This window comes from Xiphophorus couchianus, chromosome 6 (genome assembly GCF_001444195.1).
Source record: "Xiphophorus couchianus chromosome 6, X_couchianus-1.0, whole genome shotgun sequence".
NCBI lineage: Eukaryota > Metazoa > Chordata > Actinopteri > Cyprinodontiformes > Poeciliidae > Xiphophorus > Xiphophorus couchianus.
In genome coordinates, this window is record NC_040233.1 from 1,084,792 (window position 1) to 1,102,836 (window position 18,045).

The 18,045-nt window shown below is 38.6% G+C and overlaps 1 protein-coding gene across 2 annotated transcripts; it reads left to right on the forward strand.

Moving 5' to 3' along the window:
• Positions 1 to 297: 297 nt before the first annotated feature.
• Positions 298 to 17,853, forward strand: fam110b (family with sequence similarity 110 member B). 2 transcript variants are annotated; one of them, XM_028021624.1, is made up of 5 exons: positions 298 to 506; positions 10,222 to 10,353; positions 10,834 to 11,433; positions 13,140 to 13,552; positions 15,300 to 17,853. In XM_028021624.1, exons 3-5 carry the CDS (start codon positions 11,311 to 11,313, stop codon positions 16,201 to 16,203), a joined length of 1,440 nt encoding a protein of 479 aa, XP_027877425.1. In that variant the 5' UTR covers positions 298 to 506; positions 10,222 to 10,353; positions 10,834 to 11,310; the 3' UTR covers positions 16,204 to 17,853. The 2 variants fall into 2 exon arrangements, with proteins under 2 accessions (XP_027877425.1, XP_027877424.1); XM_028021623.1 differs by having other exon boundaries at positions 10,222 to 10,335.
• Positions 17,854 to 18,045: the final 192 nt, after the last annotated feature.

Genomic DNA, 18,045 nt, shown 5'->3' on the forward strand with positions numbered 1-18,045 from the left:
CTAAGAGTGTAAATGATCAAATAAGATTTTAATTCTTAATTTGTTTCATCTTTCTACTTGAAAAGCAAAGTAGTTTTATACAAAATAAATGGACTAAAACATTTTTATTGCGGACAAAAAACAAACTGCGGAGTGGTTTCAAATAGAAGGCTATATATATATATATATATATATATATATATATATATATATATATATATATATATATATATATATATATATATATATATATATATATTAAACCAAATTTTGTGTCGCCTTTATCTTTAGCGTGGCTTTTTGAGTAAAAACCCTGGTCTACAGAGTGAACGTAGATTTCTAGGTGAAAGGCTGCTGGGAGTCTCGAACAGAAAAGGACCTGATTGTGAAGAGGCTGGGCGGAAGAAAGTGCCGCTGCTGCTCATTGCTGCTGGCGGAGGACTGGACGCTGTCAGGCCGAACAAACGCACCGATCTGACGGAGAGAAATTGCTGCAGCATCCTTTGTTTTCTCACTCCGAAGCTGAGGTAGGACACATAAACAGTTCTGCTCCATCTGATCTGCATGTTTGGCTCCATCATCACCCGCGGGGTTCGCCGTCCCTCCTCCGGCCGATCCGCTCAGGTCTATTGTTCGGCAGATTGTCATTCAGGCAGCAGCAGAGGGGAGCTTTGCCAGGCACCGTTAGTGTTTGATGTTGTGGTTGTGTGCTTTGGGAACAGCAGCTTGGTTTTTAAGCCCGCTGTGCAGAGTCAGGAACACATTCCGTGTCGTGCCGTGCCGTGCCTTTCTGCTCGGGGGGGTTTGGCATAGCGAAGCATCAGCACCGCGCGCACGAGCACGCGCTCTTCGTGTAGTGGCTGTCAGCTGCTAACGTGCCTCTGCTGACACACCCGTCTGCTCCAGCCTCCTAGGTCGCTCGAGCTGAGCGGAACAACAGTTAGATGCTTCTATCTGCTCCTGCTGCATCCTTGAGTTCTTCTGCTCTTTACATTTCTCACTCAGGCTTCAGAAGTTCCAAACTGGACTAAGTGTTGATGTCATTTTCAATTGATAATTAGAAACCGAGTCATCAAATAAACAAATGCAAAAGAAAGAAAGCAGGAAGGACCCGGATACATTTAAACCAGGAATCCACCTTTTCAACCCGGGTTCCTTCATTTTGGGAGGTCAGCCAATACTTGCATGAGAAACTGATCTCATCTGCCTCCAGAAATATCTGAAAATCTGCCACAGCCCCTTTTTGCTCTGCTGTGAGAGAGGGCTGACTGACAGACCACCAGGTCATGTCTGCCAGCTTTGCAAAGTTGTTGCTATATTTAGCACAATTTCAGTCAAAAAATCAGAACTGCGTCTTTTAAAGTTCAGTGATCAGCCAGAAAACTACAATCAGTGCACCCCAGTTTAAACAACATCATAAAATCAGCATCAATATAAAGTAAACCTTTTATTAACTTCATGTCTAACTGCTGAACTGAAGAGGAAGAACTAGTGTTTGAATCCTGGATCCATCACTACTGGATGAGCTACACAACCACACACTGATATATGCACATACATCACACAGGACATTTCATGTTTCAGTGTTTATTTCATAGTTTTTTTCTACAGAATGAATTACTTTTGTTTTATATACATATATACTGTATATATATATATATATATATATATATATATATAATTTTATAAAACAAAGCGAACTCTGTCCCTCATCTTCCTCAGAGGATTGTGTGTGTTAGTAGCAGCCCATTTGCTGCTGCTGGGCGTTTATGAGTGTAGTAGTTCTGGTTGGAAATGATGGTTCTTCATCTCTGATTTTGAGAAAGCTCCTGTGTGTCTTCACACAGCCTGTTTAGCTGAAATGGTTAATAATAGTTCAGATTAAAATTGGTGTTGGTTCCCCCAGCATAAGCATGCATTAGCAGTGCAATGCTGCAAAAAACAAACAAAAAAAACATGGTTGGTACATTTTCACTACATTTTAATTAAGAGAAATACTCTAGATTACCTTTACAGAATTGACTAAATTTATCCTTTGTTCTCACTGCAAGCTACAAAAATACAAAATCAGAAAAAAGTTTCTTGTAGGATTTTCACATTAATTGGCCGAACAATAATAATAAAGACTATAACTAATAAGTGGTTGAAAAAAAGGAAGTTAGGAACACAATGGTCATACCGTCACATTGTAGAAATAAAAGTCAAGTTTGGTATAACGTTGGATAGAAATATCATCATGGCATTACAGTGTTTCCATGGGATCAGTAAACATTAATTTATTTTGATTCTCTTACACATGAACTTTATGATAAATATGTAAAACATCTCCCTGGTTATCACTGGGAATATAATAAACTAATATTGTCTGTCTGCTAGGGTTAGGATTCTGCTCCTTAAGTTTTCTGACCACAATTCTCCATATTTTATTTGACTGTAATTAATTTCCAATCAGCTGATTTTAATCTTGGTTTTAAGCAAAAATGCTTTACATGAAATCAGTCATTTCCATTCACACACACAGTGACATGCTGATAATGTCAAGCTACTGATTGTAGCCACAGCTACCCTCTGTTTCAGTACTTTTGATTGATCAAAGCCTTTGAATTTTACCCAGTAAAATTAGGTTCTTCATTACATTTCTTGTTTTATGGTCTTCAAATTCAATGCTCACAATGTTTTACTCCAACTTCTTTCAGTGTTGTTTCTGAAGTGGTAACAAATGTCAAAGTTTTTAAAACATTAGCTTGAAAATTCTTAGAAAGATCTGAAAATAAATAATCTGATATCAGTGCCTTAAATTCACCATAAAAAGCTTTCTGTGTGGTTTACACAAAATCCTCTGCTGGCATCAGTATTTATTAAAAATCACATTGGTCTCTTTAAATAAATCTTTAACTCTCAAGCCTTTAAAATACATCTGAAGTGTAAATTGTCTCTGTCCGTAATCTTAAATAGCATTAAAAGGATGCATCATGAAAACAATATTACACTTTAATTAAAATTTGCCATAGTTTAGGAAAATGTTGTGAATATTTTGAATATTTTAAGAGGGAGGCCTGGAGTTTAGGTGCTAGAAAACAGTCATGTCGTGTCAGCGGCCAGGAGTGCATCCAGGTGGTTACTTTCTCAGATCCTGCCCTGAGTGGCTCCGTTTATCCCAGCTGGAAAAGGTCATGAACTTTGCCTCAGAGTTGCTGTCTGACCAGGGATTTGATTGCTCATCATTCCTGAATTCAAAACCAAATTTAAGCAATCTTCTTTTTATGATTCAGTACATTTTTGGACAACTAATCTCTGGTTTTGGATGCAGTGCAGCTGGAAGAATTTTTGGCGATACCTTTTAACTTTTGAACATTTGTCGTGATGTAATGAGAATAAAGAGGGAAATTCAAACCATTGATCATAAAGGGCAAAGTGAGACTTTTGGCAAACAGTTTGGATGAACTGTAAGATCCAGACAGATTACCAGGAATGCAGTACTATGTGTTTTAGCGAGACATGGCTGCAGGATCTTATCATCAACTGTGTCTCTCTGCTGAACTGTCTGACCACACAAGCAGACAGAGATTTAAAAAGGAGAAGAAAGAGCAAAGGAGGTGGATTTAGCAGTGCTCGTGAACAACAGATTGTGTCATCCATGATATGTTACTGTGAAGTGTCATTTGAACTTAGTAAGTTTTTGTCCACATCATTTACTCTTGTGTCATTTTGTGAACTGTTTACATCCCTCTGTCAGCTGTTGCAAACCATGCATTTGATGCCTTCAGTTCAGTTGCTAACTACAGACACACCACTCCAATGCGTTTGTGGCAATATTTGTTAGTTTTATTCATGCCTCACTCTCTACTGCACTTCTAACATTTCAACCATTTGACAGCCGCCAGAGAAAACAGTGTTGGATTTGTTTTATGCAAATGTCAGAGTTATCAATCTTTAAAGCAAGATCTTCTCTGGAAAAATCAGATGACAACCTTGCTTTTCTTTGCTCCAAATATAAACCCTTCATTTAAAGGCCAAATGTAATAAAAAAAATTTGCAAAAGGGGGCTGAAGAATTTCTGCAGGACTGTTTTGGGCTGTTTTGAGGTTGCAGACCCCAGTCTGTCAGCCACATGGAAAGGACATCAGTGCCATGGCAGAAAATGGGACCGACTAAATGTACAGTATATGAATTACAGACAGTGCAATTCCTACTAGAATAGCTAGATGTTTTCCCAATAGCAAACTCTGGATCAGCAGTGACCTAAAGAAATTGCTAAACAAGAAAAAGGAAACTTTAAGGAGGGAGACTGGAATTATTTAGGACTATATAGTAACTTATAATTAAGATTATAGACAGCTAGAAAACATACTAAGCCAGAGAGCAAATTCCAGAAATTCCACTGTGCTTTTGTACAATGACGATAAAGGCATTCTGATTCTTAATGCTAACAGAAATGTCTGGTATATTGAAAACCACAGACCTCAAGGAGAAGGAGGAACGTATAGATGGAGCTCTGGACACAGCAAATGAAATGAACACATTCTTCAATAGGTTCAGTTCATGAACAAGTTCAGCATCATCCTTTTCTCAACCAAGCAGACGTCCCAATAGACGGCTTGAGCAACAGCTTTCCTGTCACACCTCAAAATCCTGTTTTCCACCTCAGCCATAGAGCCTAGTGGTTCTAAATGTTTGTCTTCAACCAAATCAGGAGATGCTGCTGCTCCCTTTGCCTCCGCCTCCCACCTATCTGTCTTTAGAAGTCAGGCGAGGAGGCAGTGGGAGAGACTAAACTTTACCAGTTCCAGATGATGTCAATTTCCAAACCCTGAAGGCTTTTACAGAGTACGGTAGCTCTGTGGGATTCTGCAGCATCTCTTCAACTTTAATCTGACCTAGGAGAAGGTTCCAGGGCTGCAGAAGATATTTAGCCTTGTCCCAATGTCCTGAAGAGACTCCTGTTGGGCCACTTGAGTATTCAAACAAGAACATATCAGGAATCCTTGCAACTTATTTATTGTTATTTAGTTGAAGTTTAAATGGCATCATAGGACTGCATCAACAAGCCCACTGTCATTTGGACAAAGCAGATAGCTATGATGATCATGTTCTTTGATTTCTCCAGAGCATTTAACACAAGTCAGCCTGATCTGTTCGGTCAGAAGCTCCAGAAGACATGCCTCAACAATCACCTGTATCAATGGATCCCTGACAAACAGACCAGTGTTTTAGTTTGGCTTGGCTTTGTATTTTTGAATATTTTCATGATTGTCCTCTGCAGAACCTCTGATGAAACGTTTTCTCAGTGTTATAACGTTCCCCTCTGTCTTGATGTAGTGAGGATGGTTGCATTTATGCAGCTCAAATCTGGTCTAATTACTCATAATTACTTTTTTCCAGAAGTTTTAGGCTTGTCTCTATATTTCTTGGTGTACTGCAAGCAGGCTGCTTTGTGGCATTACCATAGCAACGGCTTTGGTCTGATGACTCAACTATACAGGGCATTTTATTGTGTATCTTTAAACGGCTATATTGCTTTATTTCTGTATTCAGCGGCCCCCGCTCACAAGCAACCACCACCCCCATGTGAGCAACAAATAATGAAGAGCCCATGAAATCAACAGACAGGAGAATAAATAAGTAAATACAATTAAGATAACAATGTCCATTAAAATGTTCTTTACCACCAGTTCTGAACAGAACACTAGTGGATATTTGCAACTTTCTGAACTAAGTTTCAAACAAGTAGATGTTTTTGGATATTTGCAACTTTCTGAACTAAGTTTCAAACAAGTAGATGTTTTTCCCTAACAACTTCTAGTTATAAGCAAACGGATCATAGGTTAGGATGGTTTCCATTTAATCAACTTGTTTATCTTATTATAGGTCAAAACTTCCACTTTATGTAAAGTTTTAATTAGGATTGTTTAGATTCTTTCTGTTGACTTTATTCTTCAAAAGAGCAAAAACAAATATCACTCACCAGTAATCATGACTGAAAGAAAAGTGAAAAATGGCCAAAACTACAAAGTATTCATGTACTTTATAGTTTTAGATTAAAAATTAATACTTTTTAATCTAACGTATTCATTTTTAAAGCTCCTCAGCAAGCCATCACCCAACTGTTTTTTTTTTCTTTTTTTCTCCCCCATCGGGGGACCTTTCACAATTACACATCACCTTTCAGAAAAAAATTCAAACATTATACATTTTCATTACTCCAATTTTCATTCTTACAATAGTTTGAATGAAATATCTGTTGAATTTGGCTTCTGATCTTGATCTTTGAGAATGTGTTCTTGCATTTTTATGTCATCACCTTTACATTAGATGAAAATGGTCTCAAAACAACAATATTGTTTATCGCAATAACTTATGGGACAATTTATCATTCAACAAAATTTGTTATCTTGACAGGCCTATTCCCATCGACTGGTGCATCAGTGGCTTTTTAGAGGAACAAAACAAAAAATTTCCAAGGTCAAACCTCCAACTTTTTGAGATGTGGTTTCCAACCTCTACATCTGCTCCAGTACAGCTGTAGGCAGCATCAACCTCTGATTAAATTGCGCTTTGTGTAGTTTGATTCACTCCAAAGCAGTAGATGGAAATTCCCTTGAATTGCAATTAACTTTTTTTTTTTTCTTTTGCAAAATTTCAAAAGTTCACTTAAAATTCACATGAAATTGTAAGCAAATATACAACCATTTGACAGCTGTTCTGTCAGCTGTCAAATGGTTGTTGTTTAGAGAACATTTTCAAGTTATATAATGGTAATAATTGCATAATAATGCAAGAACACATTCTCGGGAAACTTTAAATTCTGATGAACATTTAACACTGGAACTGGACGATATTTTAAATAACAAAAATACAATAGAATCAACAAATAAAATACTGTTGAAGTGTCTGTAAACAACATTTTTCTTCAAATAAAGGGTTAGCTGAGACCAAAGCACCAGACTGAAGACTTTTGTCATCCAGTTTTTGGTAGAGAGAAAAGAGAAAAAATATGCAAATGAAAATGTTTGAGTTTGTGTCAATTTATCATGCAATTCATTGATTGCTTATTGTGACTGTCCTCATCTGAAGTTGTTAAATGATCAGCCTTTCTTCTTCTGGCTTCATAACAAGTGGTAGGCCAGTTGTGAAACTAAAAAACCCACTTTCCACTGAATATAATAACTGATTGTTCAAGCTTTGATGGTAGCAATTGCTGTCAAATGTTTGCAATAACTGGCAGTCGGTCTTTCACATCCCTGTAGAGGAATTTTTGTGCATTTTTCTCTTTTGTAGAAATGTTTAATCCGGCTGTATTGGCTGGTTTTCCTGCATGTACATCATGTTTTAGGTCAATTTAATCTAAGGCTGAACTTTGACCAGGCCACTCTAAAACCTTAATTTAGTTTTTTTGATTGAACCCTTGAGTCGTTGCCGTGCTTCAGATTATTATTCTGCTGCATAATATGATTAACTTTAAGGTGACAATAGTCGGCCTGACACTCCCCTCCAATTTTTTGTGTTGAGAGCAGAATTACTGCTTATGTTCCCACATGGGAAATGTATTCCTGTATCTATCTTATCGGGATAAATAAACTCAATTGAATTGAATGATTTTGTTTTTCACTATCTCACAAGTTTGCACTATTTAGTCATTTAATTTGAGTGGTATTATTGCTTCAAATGTGGGTCAGTAATTTCTGCTGATCACAAAACATCCCAAACTGCAAATTATGTCATCTGTATTTAAAAGGTACATTAAACTAACTGAAGGTAAAATCATGGGTAACTGATTGTTACCCAAAATCAGTTACCCGCTTTTTATTCATTACAATGAATACAATGACAATGACATGTGTAGACAGTGTAGTGGACATGACAGCAGGGGAGGGGCTTCCAGATGGCTTCTCCAATGAGATTAATGGTATTAAGCACGTCTCTTTTGTTGACACTAAAAATAAAGGAGAGTGTTGGCATCATTTTGGAGAACATGGCGATGAAGCTTTTGGGAGAATTCTGTGTCTCCTCAACAAATGCAACCAATTGCACTGCCTGGCCAAAACAATAAAAGTCGCCACCAAAAACCACCATAAAAAGGTCACACACTACTTGCTTGGATTGTCTTTATCTTTGAATACAGAACTCACTCGCTGTGAAATTGTTACTAAAAACTTCATCCAATAAAGCAACAATTCACAGACAAAATATCAAAAAAAATGTTCAACACTCTTTTTCTATTTGACTCTGCATTCTTTGTCACTTTGTTACTGTTGCACTGGAATTTCCACACTGTGGAACAATATAGGGTATTTCTATTCTAAATTGAGTAAAGTGAAGATTCAGTCAAGAAACACGGAGGTCAGACTCATTTTTGTCCAAATAAATTAAATGTCTTTATTTTGGGAGGCCAGAACTATCCAAATATTGTGTATTGGCTTTAACTGATAAATATTTGAATAATAAATTATTCCTTTCTGAAGTATACTGGAAGAAATATCCACAGTGCCTTTCAAAAGTGACAGGAAACTATAAAACATTGGAACATTGTTCTGTAACCTGGCCTGGTTTCTCCTGCTGTCGTTAATTTAATCCAGCCAATGCTGCAGCAATAAAGTGTTTTTACTGTTCTAGCTCAATGGATGCCAGCATCTCTTACTGAGAGCCCCGGTTATTGGTCTGATAAAAATTCTTTTGTTGCAGACCTGTGTATAAATGACTTGTTTTTCTTACTTTTTACTCCAGTTTATCCACAACTCTTCATCCAGAATGCTGCATTTGCCTGTCGATCTTATTGTAAATATGTTTTGGGAATACAGTGTTTGGTATTTAATGAGTCCAGTAATGTTGTTGTTGAAATGTATTGGTAAATGTTTAATTGATTTTAAGTATTATGCATGATGCAACTGTTTATTTGGAAAAGGTTAGAGTATTATGTTGAATTTATGCAAAATGTGTCAATGGCCCCTTTTGAATTATTTTGGTTGCCTCATTAATCCTTGGTGCCTCGCCTTGCTCTCCAGCCTCCATCTCTTCTTTCTCCTTCTGCCTCTTCATGTCTTTTCACAAGAATTGGATTAGTCCATTTTCAGTTGCTCCTTTGTTCCTGTGGAGGACTAATCCAGTCAAAATTGTCGATTAAAAATAGAAATAATAAATGGATTGATAAAGTAAAGTGAAGTGTGGCAAATATTGCACGCAAAAACAACAAAAATGTTTTAGTTAAAATTGTTAATGTTAAGTTAAATGCATGTTTTAACCAGCAGTCCACGTTTTGATTGGTTTACCGTTAAAGCCGTTGAATCCGACGACTGTTGGTCTGCTAGCAAGAGACACACTGGCACAGCTGAGGGATGTTTTACTTTGAAGGAGTGAGCGTCCCAAGTGTGTAACCGATGTGTTGTTGTTTTTTTATCATTCATGGTCCAAAACAAACATCCACATTATTACACATTTCTGTTGTAGTTCTATGAGGGAATTTCCTGGATTTATTCAGTTAAGTGTATTTAAATTCCATCAATTCACAGCAAATGTTATCTCAAGGCGCTTTACAAAAATTTTATTTCAATTAAATTATAAAAACTAGATTTGCAGAAATTGATTGTATAATATGCAACACCCACAATCCCACTGTGAATTTCAGGTCTTGTCAGCTGGCAATTTTTGGATGAGTGTATTGCCCAGTTGCACATTGGTGTGGCTTGGGAGAAAGCTGGAATTGGACCTCAAATTATCTGACTGCAAGGTGGCTGCCCTTCCCACTGAAGCACGTTCGATTCCCACTCACTCCCCAAAGAACAATATAGTCACATTATGAGTCCAGACCATAATGTGGCTAGAGCCAGTGATGCAGACTGGTTCATTCTTCTGTTAGCACTTTGCTGTTACTCATGTTTTTATACCTAAAGGTTTGCCTTACAATTGGCAAGATATTCCTAAGGTGTTCAACATTTCTGTTCTTGTGGATTTGGAGAAATTCTCAGGGAACTTACAGTGGCTGCCCAGTAGGTGGCGAATGGCTATTTATTAAAATGACACACTAGTCTACCTTCCTTAGCCACATACATACAAGAAAGCAGCTTTAAATAGCTGTTCCCCACAGTCACACCTGTGTATGAAAAGGGTTCATAGAGCTGTTATCCATCTACCGCTTAGAACAACATCACCTTCAAGGTCATTCATTGATCTGAAAGTGAAGTTCTGCTGACATGAGGAACTTCTGCTGCTCTGCTTTACTCTGTTCTTTTGTTTTTTACCTGACAGTGACTGTGACTCCCACTGACAACCTGCAGCACCTAGAGGCCAAATACACAGGCAGCAATAAAGCAGAGAGTTTAATAGAATCAATGAGCAGAGCCAAAGCAAGCCTCCAAACTGGTAAATATTGTTTGCAAGGTAAAGATATTTTTGATGTAAAATATGTTTTTAAGAAAGAAGGAACAAAAAACTGTACTTAACTATTCAAATGAGCAGATATGAAAAGATGCAAACATCTTTGCACAAGATTTTTGCCTGTCATGCAAAAATCCTTTATTTTTGATTGGACCAGGGTAAGATTATTTTTCATGTATGCTACTTAAAAGTTATGATCTAGGAATATTCATTTAGTGGGCACTAAATCATATACAGATGTCAGTTTGTTGTTAGTTGTTTCATCTGTTTTCACATTTATTTATTTTTTTTAAAAAAGCAAAGAAAACAAGAAAGAAAAGATTTGACCATCAAAAAAATTGTACCAACAAAACTCAGTCATGGCCTGACTTCAGATGAATGTATGATTTACTTTGTTTGCTTGCAGAAATACTGCAGTTCTATATTGCAAGGTAAATGATGTCCAACTACTCTATTGACTGTTTTTTTCTTTTCCCTTTTCAGATGCTTATCAGGCTGAAGGGAGAGCTGGTCTCAGTGGAGAGGCAGTAGGTTGTTGATTTTCTAACAGCCTCTGCTGTCCCCAGGCTGAAAGGGATCTCTTATCCACACCACACTGCTGTCACACGTCTTGAGTTTCACTTTACTGTCACTGCATTCTTTTGCCTCCTTTCCATTGTTCTGTTGCCCAACCTAAATGATTGAAGCTCTAATCCAAAGAGCTAACAGAGATTAGAGAGCAGAGATCATCCTTTCAATCTGTTTATGTGACTATAGTATTCTCCCACCACTCCTCTTCAGTAACTCTTGCCTTCTCTCAGAAGCGATGTGCAGGGTGAGGGGGTTTGCCTGCTTTTAGACTTTTTTTCTTGCCTCCACCTTGTGTCTTCATGTTTTGGGGGTTCCTTAGTGACCCCACCCTCTGTCAACCACCCCGCACCTATTGCCACCACGGCCGGCCACCCCAATCGCCTTGTTGCCATGCCGACAGAGACATTGGCTCCTCCCCTGCCAGGTAGCAAGTCTGCTGGCCCCACCACGCCCTTCAGTTCCACTGTACCTCTTCGCATCCTCAACAAGGGCCCTGAGTACTTCAGAAGGCAGGTGAGAATATCATTGTTGTGGTCTTAATGAGGACTCCTACAGCTGAGGTCGAAGGTCAGATTAGTTTGGCCTTTAATAATTTCTTTGAACCATTCTAATTTGTCAAAGAAACCATGATAAATGGAAACAATAATGCGTTACAATGTGACCCTACATATGTTGAAGGATTTTATTTTTAAAGATCTATTTTTTCGAAATTCTTCTAATTTAAAAGTGATTTTTAAATTCAGTTTCAGAGCTTAACAGCTGTGTGTAAATTGTCACGAATAATGTTTGTAGATGGCTACTTGTAATCCTAATTGGATTTTTTTAATCACATGTCTTACTTTAGCATTACGTGCAAACCATATGAAAAAGCTGGACCACTCTTCATATGACATCCAGCTTCATATGAAGAAGATGAATGCTCCCACCTGGTAAAAACCAGCCCCTTGTTCTACGCTGTGTCCACAGCGTGTGGACCCTTGGTTAATGATAATTCAGTAGTAACTTCAGGGGATGGTGTCCTAATTGCGTGATTGACTTTATTAAATTATGGTTGCCCATGATATCATGTGACACAGGTTGTATTATGTAATTTGAACCTGTGCTGGTATGACCTTTTGAATTATGTAACAGTGATTGTGTGTGTTTATGAACATGTGTGTACTAATTTGTCATCTGGAATTAAGAGGAAGTAATATGTTTGAGAAGGTCATAAGCCTTCCAGCGCTCAGCAGGCCGATTTTATGATCCCACCCCAATCGGAAAGTCCAAGGGAGCAGGGGTCAATTCAGCCTGTCCGAAATGTCCCCAAGAGGCGTAGACCACCCTCCAGGAGACCACCACTCGACAATGTAGCCGAGCTCCCTCACACATTCCACCACACAAGAGGGGCAACCTGCACCACCACCTGGAAACCTGTGCCCCCTTATTGTCATGGCACTGCTGCAGAACGATAACCTTCTCAGTGTCAGGAGTCATATTTTACTGCCCAGGTTTAAGACCCCATTCAAAACTCACAGAAAACATCTTGGGTGAATAAAAAGCCTTTGGAAAGTTAAGTTTTGGAGAAAAAACCTTTAGGATCCGCAGTGGAAGTGCACTCCTGTATATAGTTAAATGTCTCTGGGCGAGTTCCAACTTGCTGGGTACTGCTTTTTGTAACCTCTGTAAGAGCTTTGCCACAGAGTTGGTAAACATCTTTCAAAGAGATTGGTCTACTGGCACAGACCCAACATCTATACGTGTTGTTTTCAGTAGGCCAACATTATTCCAGTTACTTGATGTTATTCATTTTCCTGTTGGAACACCCAGTTATCCACCTTTCAAAATGTTTGACCATCTCACTGTTGATCTAAAGGTGAAGGAGAAACCTATTGTTTGTGCGATGCTATTACCATCATTCTTGACAGTTGTTACAATATCCTAAGATAAGATAAGATAAGATTTATTTGTCATTGTCATCAACAGATTACAACGAGATTGAGATTTGCTCGACTCGAGTTAAGATGCAGATGCAAAGATGCTTTGGCTTTAAATCTTCACTTTGACTTCCTCAAACATATTTGTGGTCATTGTTGAGAATGTTCTTTGGTTAGAACATTTCATTGATCTGATTGGTTTGTTGCAGAAGTATGCAGTAATTGGATTATACTGCTTTATGATGAAATGTTTATTTTTCCATGCCTGAAACATAGAATAATTCATTTTTAATGTGTTCTCAGGCGGAACCAAACCCAAACCGCCTGAGTGCAGTTGAGAGACTAGAAGCTGACAAAGCAAAGTATGTCAAGAGTCAGGAGGTCATCAACGCCAAGCAAGAACCAGTCAAACCGCCTGTCCTGGCCAAGCCCACCGTTGACCCTTCCATCCTGCCAAAGAAAAGCCCTGGGATTGGTGGAGGAGGGAACGGAGCCGGGATCCCTTTCAAAGCATCCAATAACAACGCAAAGTCAGACACATGTGCGTCCAGCTGTGGCAGCAGCAAACTGGAGAATTTAAATCTGGAGATCTTAAAAAATCTGCTGAACTCATCTTCATCCTCAGCAGCAGGTTCTGAAGGACTGTCAGGTGGAGCTAAAAGTGCCGTTCTCATGAGGTCATCAGTCAGAATGGCCCGAAGCTGGACACCGTTGGGGTGAGTCACTGCTGACGGTTGCATATTGTCTAGAGTATTTCTAATGCCTAATACACCGAGTTCTGCTAATTCTATCTCTGATTTTAAAGCTAAGATTTGAACAAACACTAACAAAAAGCTGAAAGACGTATTTTCACTAAATTTGAGCTTACACCTCAGCAAAAACTCTTGCCTGATATAAAATGATTCTGAATTTGATCATTGGAAGATGGAAATGTGATTGTGAAATTCTAATAGGAGAAACTATGTAGATATCTGGAGGAAACCAAGATATTCTAAGGTCTGTTTATTTTGTGCACCACCTGAGAAGGCTGTTTTTAACAGTCCTTTTCATAAAAAACAATTATTTAGGAACTCTCCAAGTTTTTTCAAACCTTTAAGTAACAGTCTTAACTATTAAAATGTCTATAGTTTTTTTCATGTTATGTGCAATTTGGAGACTATTATTGTCAACAATAAAAATCACTTATTTATGCTATATATTTTTATTACTATTATTTTGTAGTAACTTTTTAGCTACTATAAAAAAGTTACTACTTTTTTGTAACTTATTTTGTCATGAGAGCCTTTGTTCATGGTTGATTTGTAAAAGCAATAAACAGTGGAAAAAGTCCAAGGGTGTGAATACATTTCATAGGGCACTGTATATATCTGGAATTTTATGTATTGACAGTACATTGAATTTCATCCAGTGGAAATTAAAACATTAAGAACCAAATGAATGGAAATGAAATTGCCAAAGAATTTGGTGTCTAAAAAATTAACTTTGAAAGGCAGTTGATGGTTAAAAATTAGGAAATGATACGAAAGGAAATCATGAATAGTAACCTTAAATTACAAAACATGCACAAGTTTTACAACATTTTCATTAACATTGTTATGCATAAATAAATTTCCAGAACCAGGGCAATTTGCCCAGAGACATATTAAGGGGTGGCTTAGTAATATTTTCAAAACAATGGAAGGTCAAAACAGAATTTTTGACCTTTACAAACAACTATGTCTACAGGCTAAAAATGAAGACTGGTGCAGCATTTGATGAGCAGAATTTCTGAAAAAAAAAATGTTTTAGATGCTACAAAAATTCAGGAAGATCTTTAAATATACTTTTTTAATTATTCAAATGTGTGTCAGTTATTATATCTAGTTGTCCTAATTAGAAGAACAGTTATTTTATTTCAACTGAAAGGGGAAATGGTAAATGATATGTACTCATATAGCACTTTATCAAGTCCAGAGGACCCCAAAGCACTTCACACTAGATGCAGTGACTTTCATTATTGCAGAATATGATTCTTTTTTCCAGCAACAGAGAATATTCAGAGATTTGAATTACAATGTTTTTCCAAAATAAACATTGTTAATTTAACAATTGTTATTTGGGATCGAATCTTAACCTTGTGCAAGGTTGCCAGTGCTCTGAACTTATGTATGTTTAAAAAAAACAAATGTAACTGTAAATACTTGATGTGTTAAAATCTATGTAATTAATTAAACAATATATCTCTTCAGGAAATTTAAATCAGGCTTTGTTGGAGTCAAACGTGATGTGTTTAACATACTAGAAATTCCTAAAACTGTGTCCCAGAATAACACAGCTGTGCCTTCACCTGTTGCTCAGGTAAAGGCACAGCCAGTAGCAAATTCAATGATAGAGTGATTACTATAATAACCTTATGCTCACATGTAGGTCCTCTGTGGTCACTTGTGTTTGTGGTGCTTTCTAATACTCTGTTTCTCCTTCTAGGATGCCACTAACATACAGATCCACCATGACCCTTAATGAGCAACCTTCAGACTCAGCTCCCAGTCCAAGCACCTCGCATTCTCTCAGATCCTTCTCTCACTCCTTAAAGGTCCCCCCAGTGGCCAGCGGGGGGCGTCGCACTCCACAACAAGCAGGAAACCTGAACCTTAGCAGACGAGTCCAAGATGAAAGAGGATGTGAAGGAGGAGTTGTCCAGCGTTCTCATTCCCCACTGCCACCTCTCCTGACCTCCCACTCATCATCTGACCTCCTCCGACTGTGCAACGGTAAACCGCTGCGCACCACTCAGTCTAGCAGCTCTTCAGCTCCACCCCGCCCTCCCAAACCAAAGCCCACCTCTCTCCCTCCTGCACTATCCTTGTCACTGCCACGTGCGCGCCCGCCAATGTCCCCTACGCCCTGTGACAACACAACTCCACAGTCTTTGCCATGTGACTTTGGAGACCCTGTTAGTGCATCAGCTGAGTTGAACATTGATCTGGAGCAGGGTTCAAACGTGACTCGTCGTTCGTCGCTGCACAGATCCAAATCGGACCTGTCGGATCGGTATGCCCGGGCCGGAGCGGATGTGGAACGCTTTTTTAATTATTGCGGCCTTGACCCTGAGGAGTTGGAGGCAGTGGGTCCCGAGAACTTTGCACGGGCCAACTCGGACATTGTCAGCCTGAACTTTCGATCAGCTTCTATGATCTCCTCCGATTGTGACCAGTCACGGCGATCTTCCAATGACGGAATATCAGAAGAGGATGAGGGGGAGGAAGAGGAGGAGGCCGGTGAGCGCGTCCCCTATGGCATCTCAGCTGTGGAGCGAAATGCAAGGGTTATTAAATGGCTGTATAGCATTAAACAAGCAAGAGAAACACAAAAGGTTTCCCATGTTTAGATTAGGTGAACCATTCATATGGACTGTGGATAATCTCTCCTATGGCTCCAAACTTGTAAGGTCATTTCTAGCCGGATTTAAAGGCTGAAGAAGAAGAAAATTATTTTAGTTTTAAGAATGAAGGACTGAAGAGGTGGTCTAAGAGTTCATATTAAACAAACAAGAGGTATGAAGAGAATACTCCAAAATATTGAAGAAGGTGAACAAAACCAAACATGGACAGATGTAGTGATAAAGACGGTCATTTTCTGTTTCTCTCAGAAAGCCTGACTGACATCTCAGTTGGACCACAACCAAAAGCATGATACAGTGTGGTAGAGAATGGATCCACTCTGTCAGAAGTGTTCAGCACACTTCAGCCCATCATACATTAGTGTGACTGACATTCCAACAAAGTGCAGCCCTTTATTCCCAATCTGTTTGGCCAATTTAGCTTTCTGTCAGTGTTCCACACTTTCCACACTTAGAAATGGTCTTCAGTCTGAAACATCAAACTGGAAACAGCAGATATCAGTATTGATGGTTGTATTGGTGCCCGGAGAAGCAGTTGTTAATTGTACCAATAAATTTTTTCCCTAACAGTATGTATACCAAAAACTCCTTTATGTTCCAGTTCCATGTAAAAACGATGACATATTGTGCTGTCCTACAATTCTACCAGAGGTATTTGCATGTGTCCATCTCTGCTTGACTTAGCTGACTAAGCATCATTCGAATGTGTGAAGATTTTATAATTATTACTTCCCACAGAGTATTTTTTTTTACCAAAACCTGTGAATGAAGTAAGACATGAGAGTTTGTTCACTATAAATATAGAATGATGTGGTCTTCTTCAGCTGAGTAACAGTAAGAAAGTGATTTCAGACTGAAAATTCTCTGTGTGCCCTGCATTCCACCAGTGATGCTAACTTTCAACATCTGTATGAAATCCAAGAGTCTCTGTTAAAAATCAGGCAAGAGCTATTTGAGTGTTGTCACTTTGATTAAGACTTCATACAGAGGAATGAGAGGTGAGTTCAGAATTTGATTCATACTGTATTCATGCCAAAGGGGGAAAACTGTTGTAACTCACGTCATCTAAGTCTCTTCAAAGAGTAATTGGGATTGATGATTGCGTCAGCAAGAATGAGCTCCAGTAGCAGCCTTATTTTAAAAGGCTTCTGACTGAAGGTTATTGCTGCAAAATGGTAAATGACTTGCACAGCACTTTATCAAGTCCAGAGGCCCGTAAAGCGCTTCACACCACATTCAGTCATGATGGATAGGAGCCACAGTTTCCAGAGATGAGACTGCCCAGCACCTGTGCCACCGGGCCCTTTGACCACTTCTTGTAGGTGAAGTGTCATGTTACTGCAATGTTGCCCAAGGACACGATAGAGGTGGTGGAGCAGGGGTCGAACCAGTAACTAAACAATTGTGGGACGAACTCCAACCACTATCACCTGCATTGACCCAACATTCATGACTGTCCTAACATGCTAATGACTTAATTAGCAGGCAGCAGGCAGGATATTCCCCAGTAATGTGGATTAACCAAATCCTGCCAATCTACTTCATTTTCTTTTGCAGATCCTCTTTAAATCTCTGTTTGGCTGTATGGTCAGAAAGTGTATGGTCAGGATTATGATCAATAAAAGAGATTGTTTGAGAGAGAGCTATTTTACTTCACGAGGACATCCAGCATTGCCACCTGACCTAAAACTCATGTTAATATTTTGCCCTGCCAAGTAACGTTTTCTGGATCCATCTCTGCTGCTGGTCATCTGTTGTTGAATAAATACAACTGCATCTCAAAACCTGTAAATATGCAAAGTTCATTTATTCAGTTTGAATAGTGAAAGT

What these genes read in the sequence shown, in the direction of transcription:
- fam110b (XM_028021624.1), top strand. Translation starts at nt 11,311, where the DNA reads ATGCCGACAGAGACATTGGCTCCTCCCCTGCCAGGTAGCAAGTCTGCT. An exon ending in CTGAGTACTTCAGAAGGCAG is followed by an intron (nt 11,434 to 13,139) that starts GTGAGAATATCA and finishes ATGTGTTCTCAG; the next exon opens with GCGGAACCAAACCCAAACCG. An exon ending in CGAAGCTGGACACCGTTGGG is followed by an intron (nt 13,553 to 15,299) that starts GTGAGTCACTGC and finishes TTCTCCTTCTAG; the next exon opens with GATGCCACTAACATACAGAT.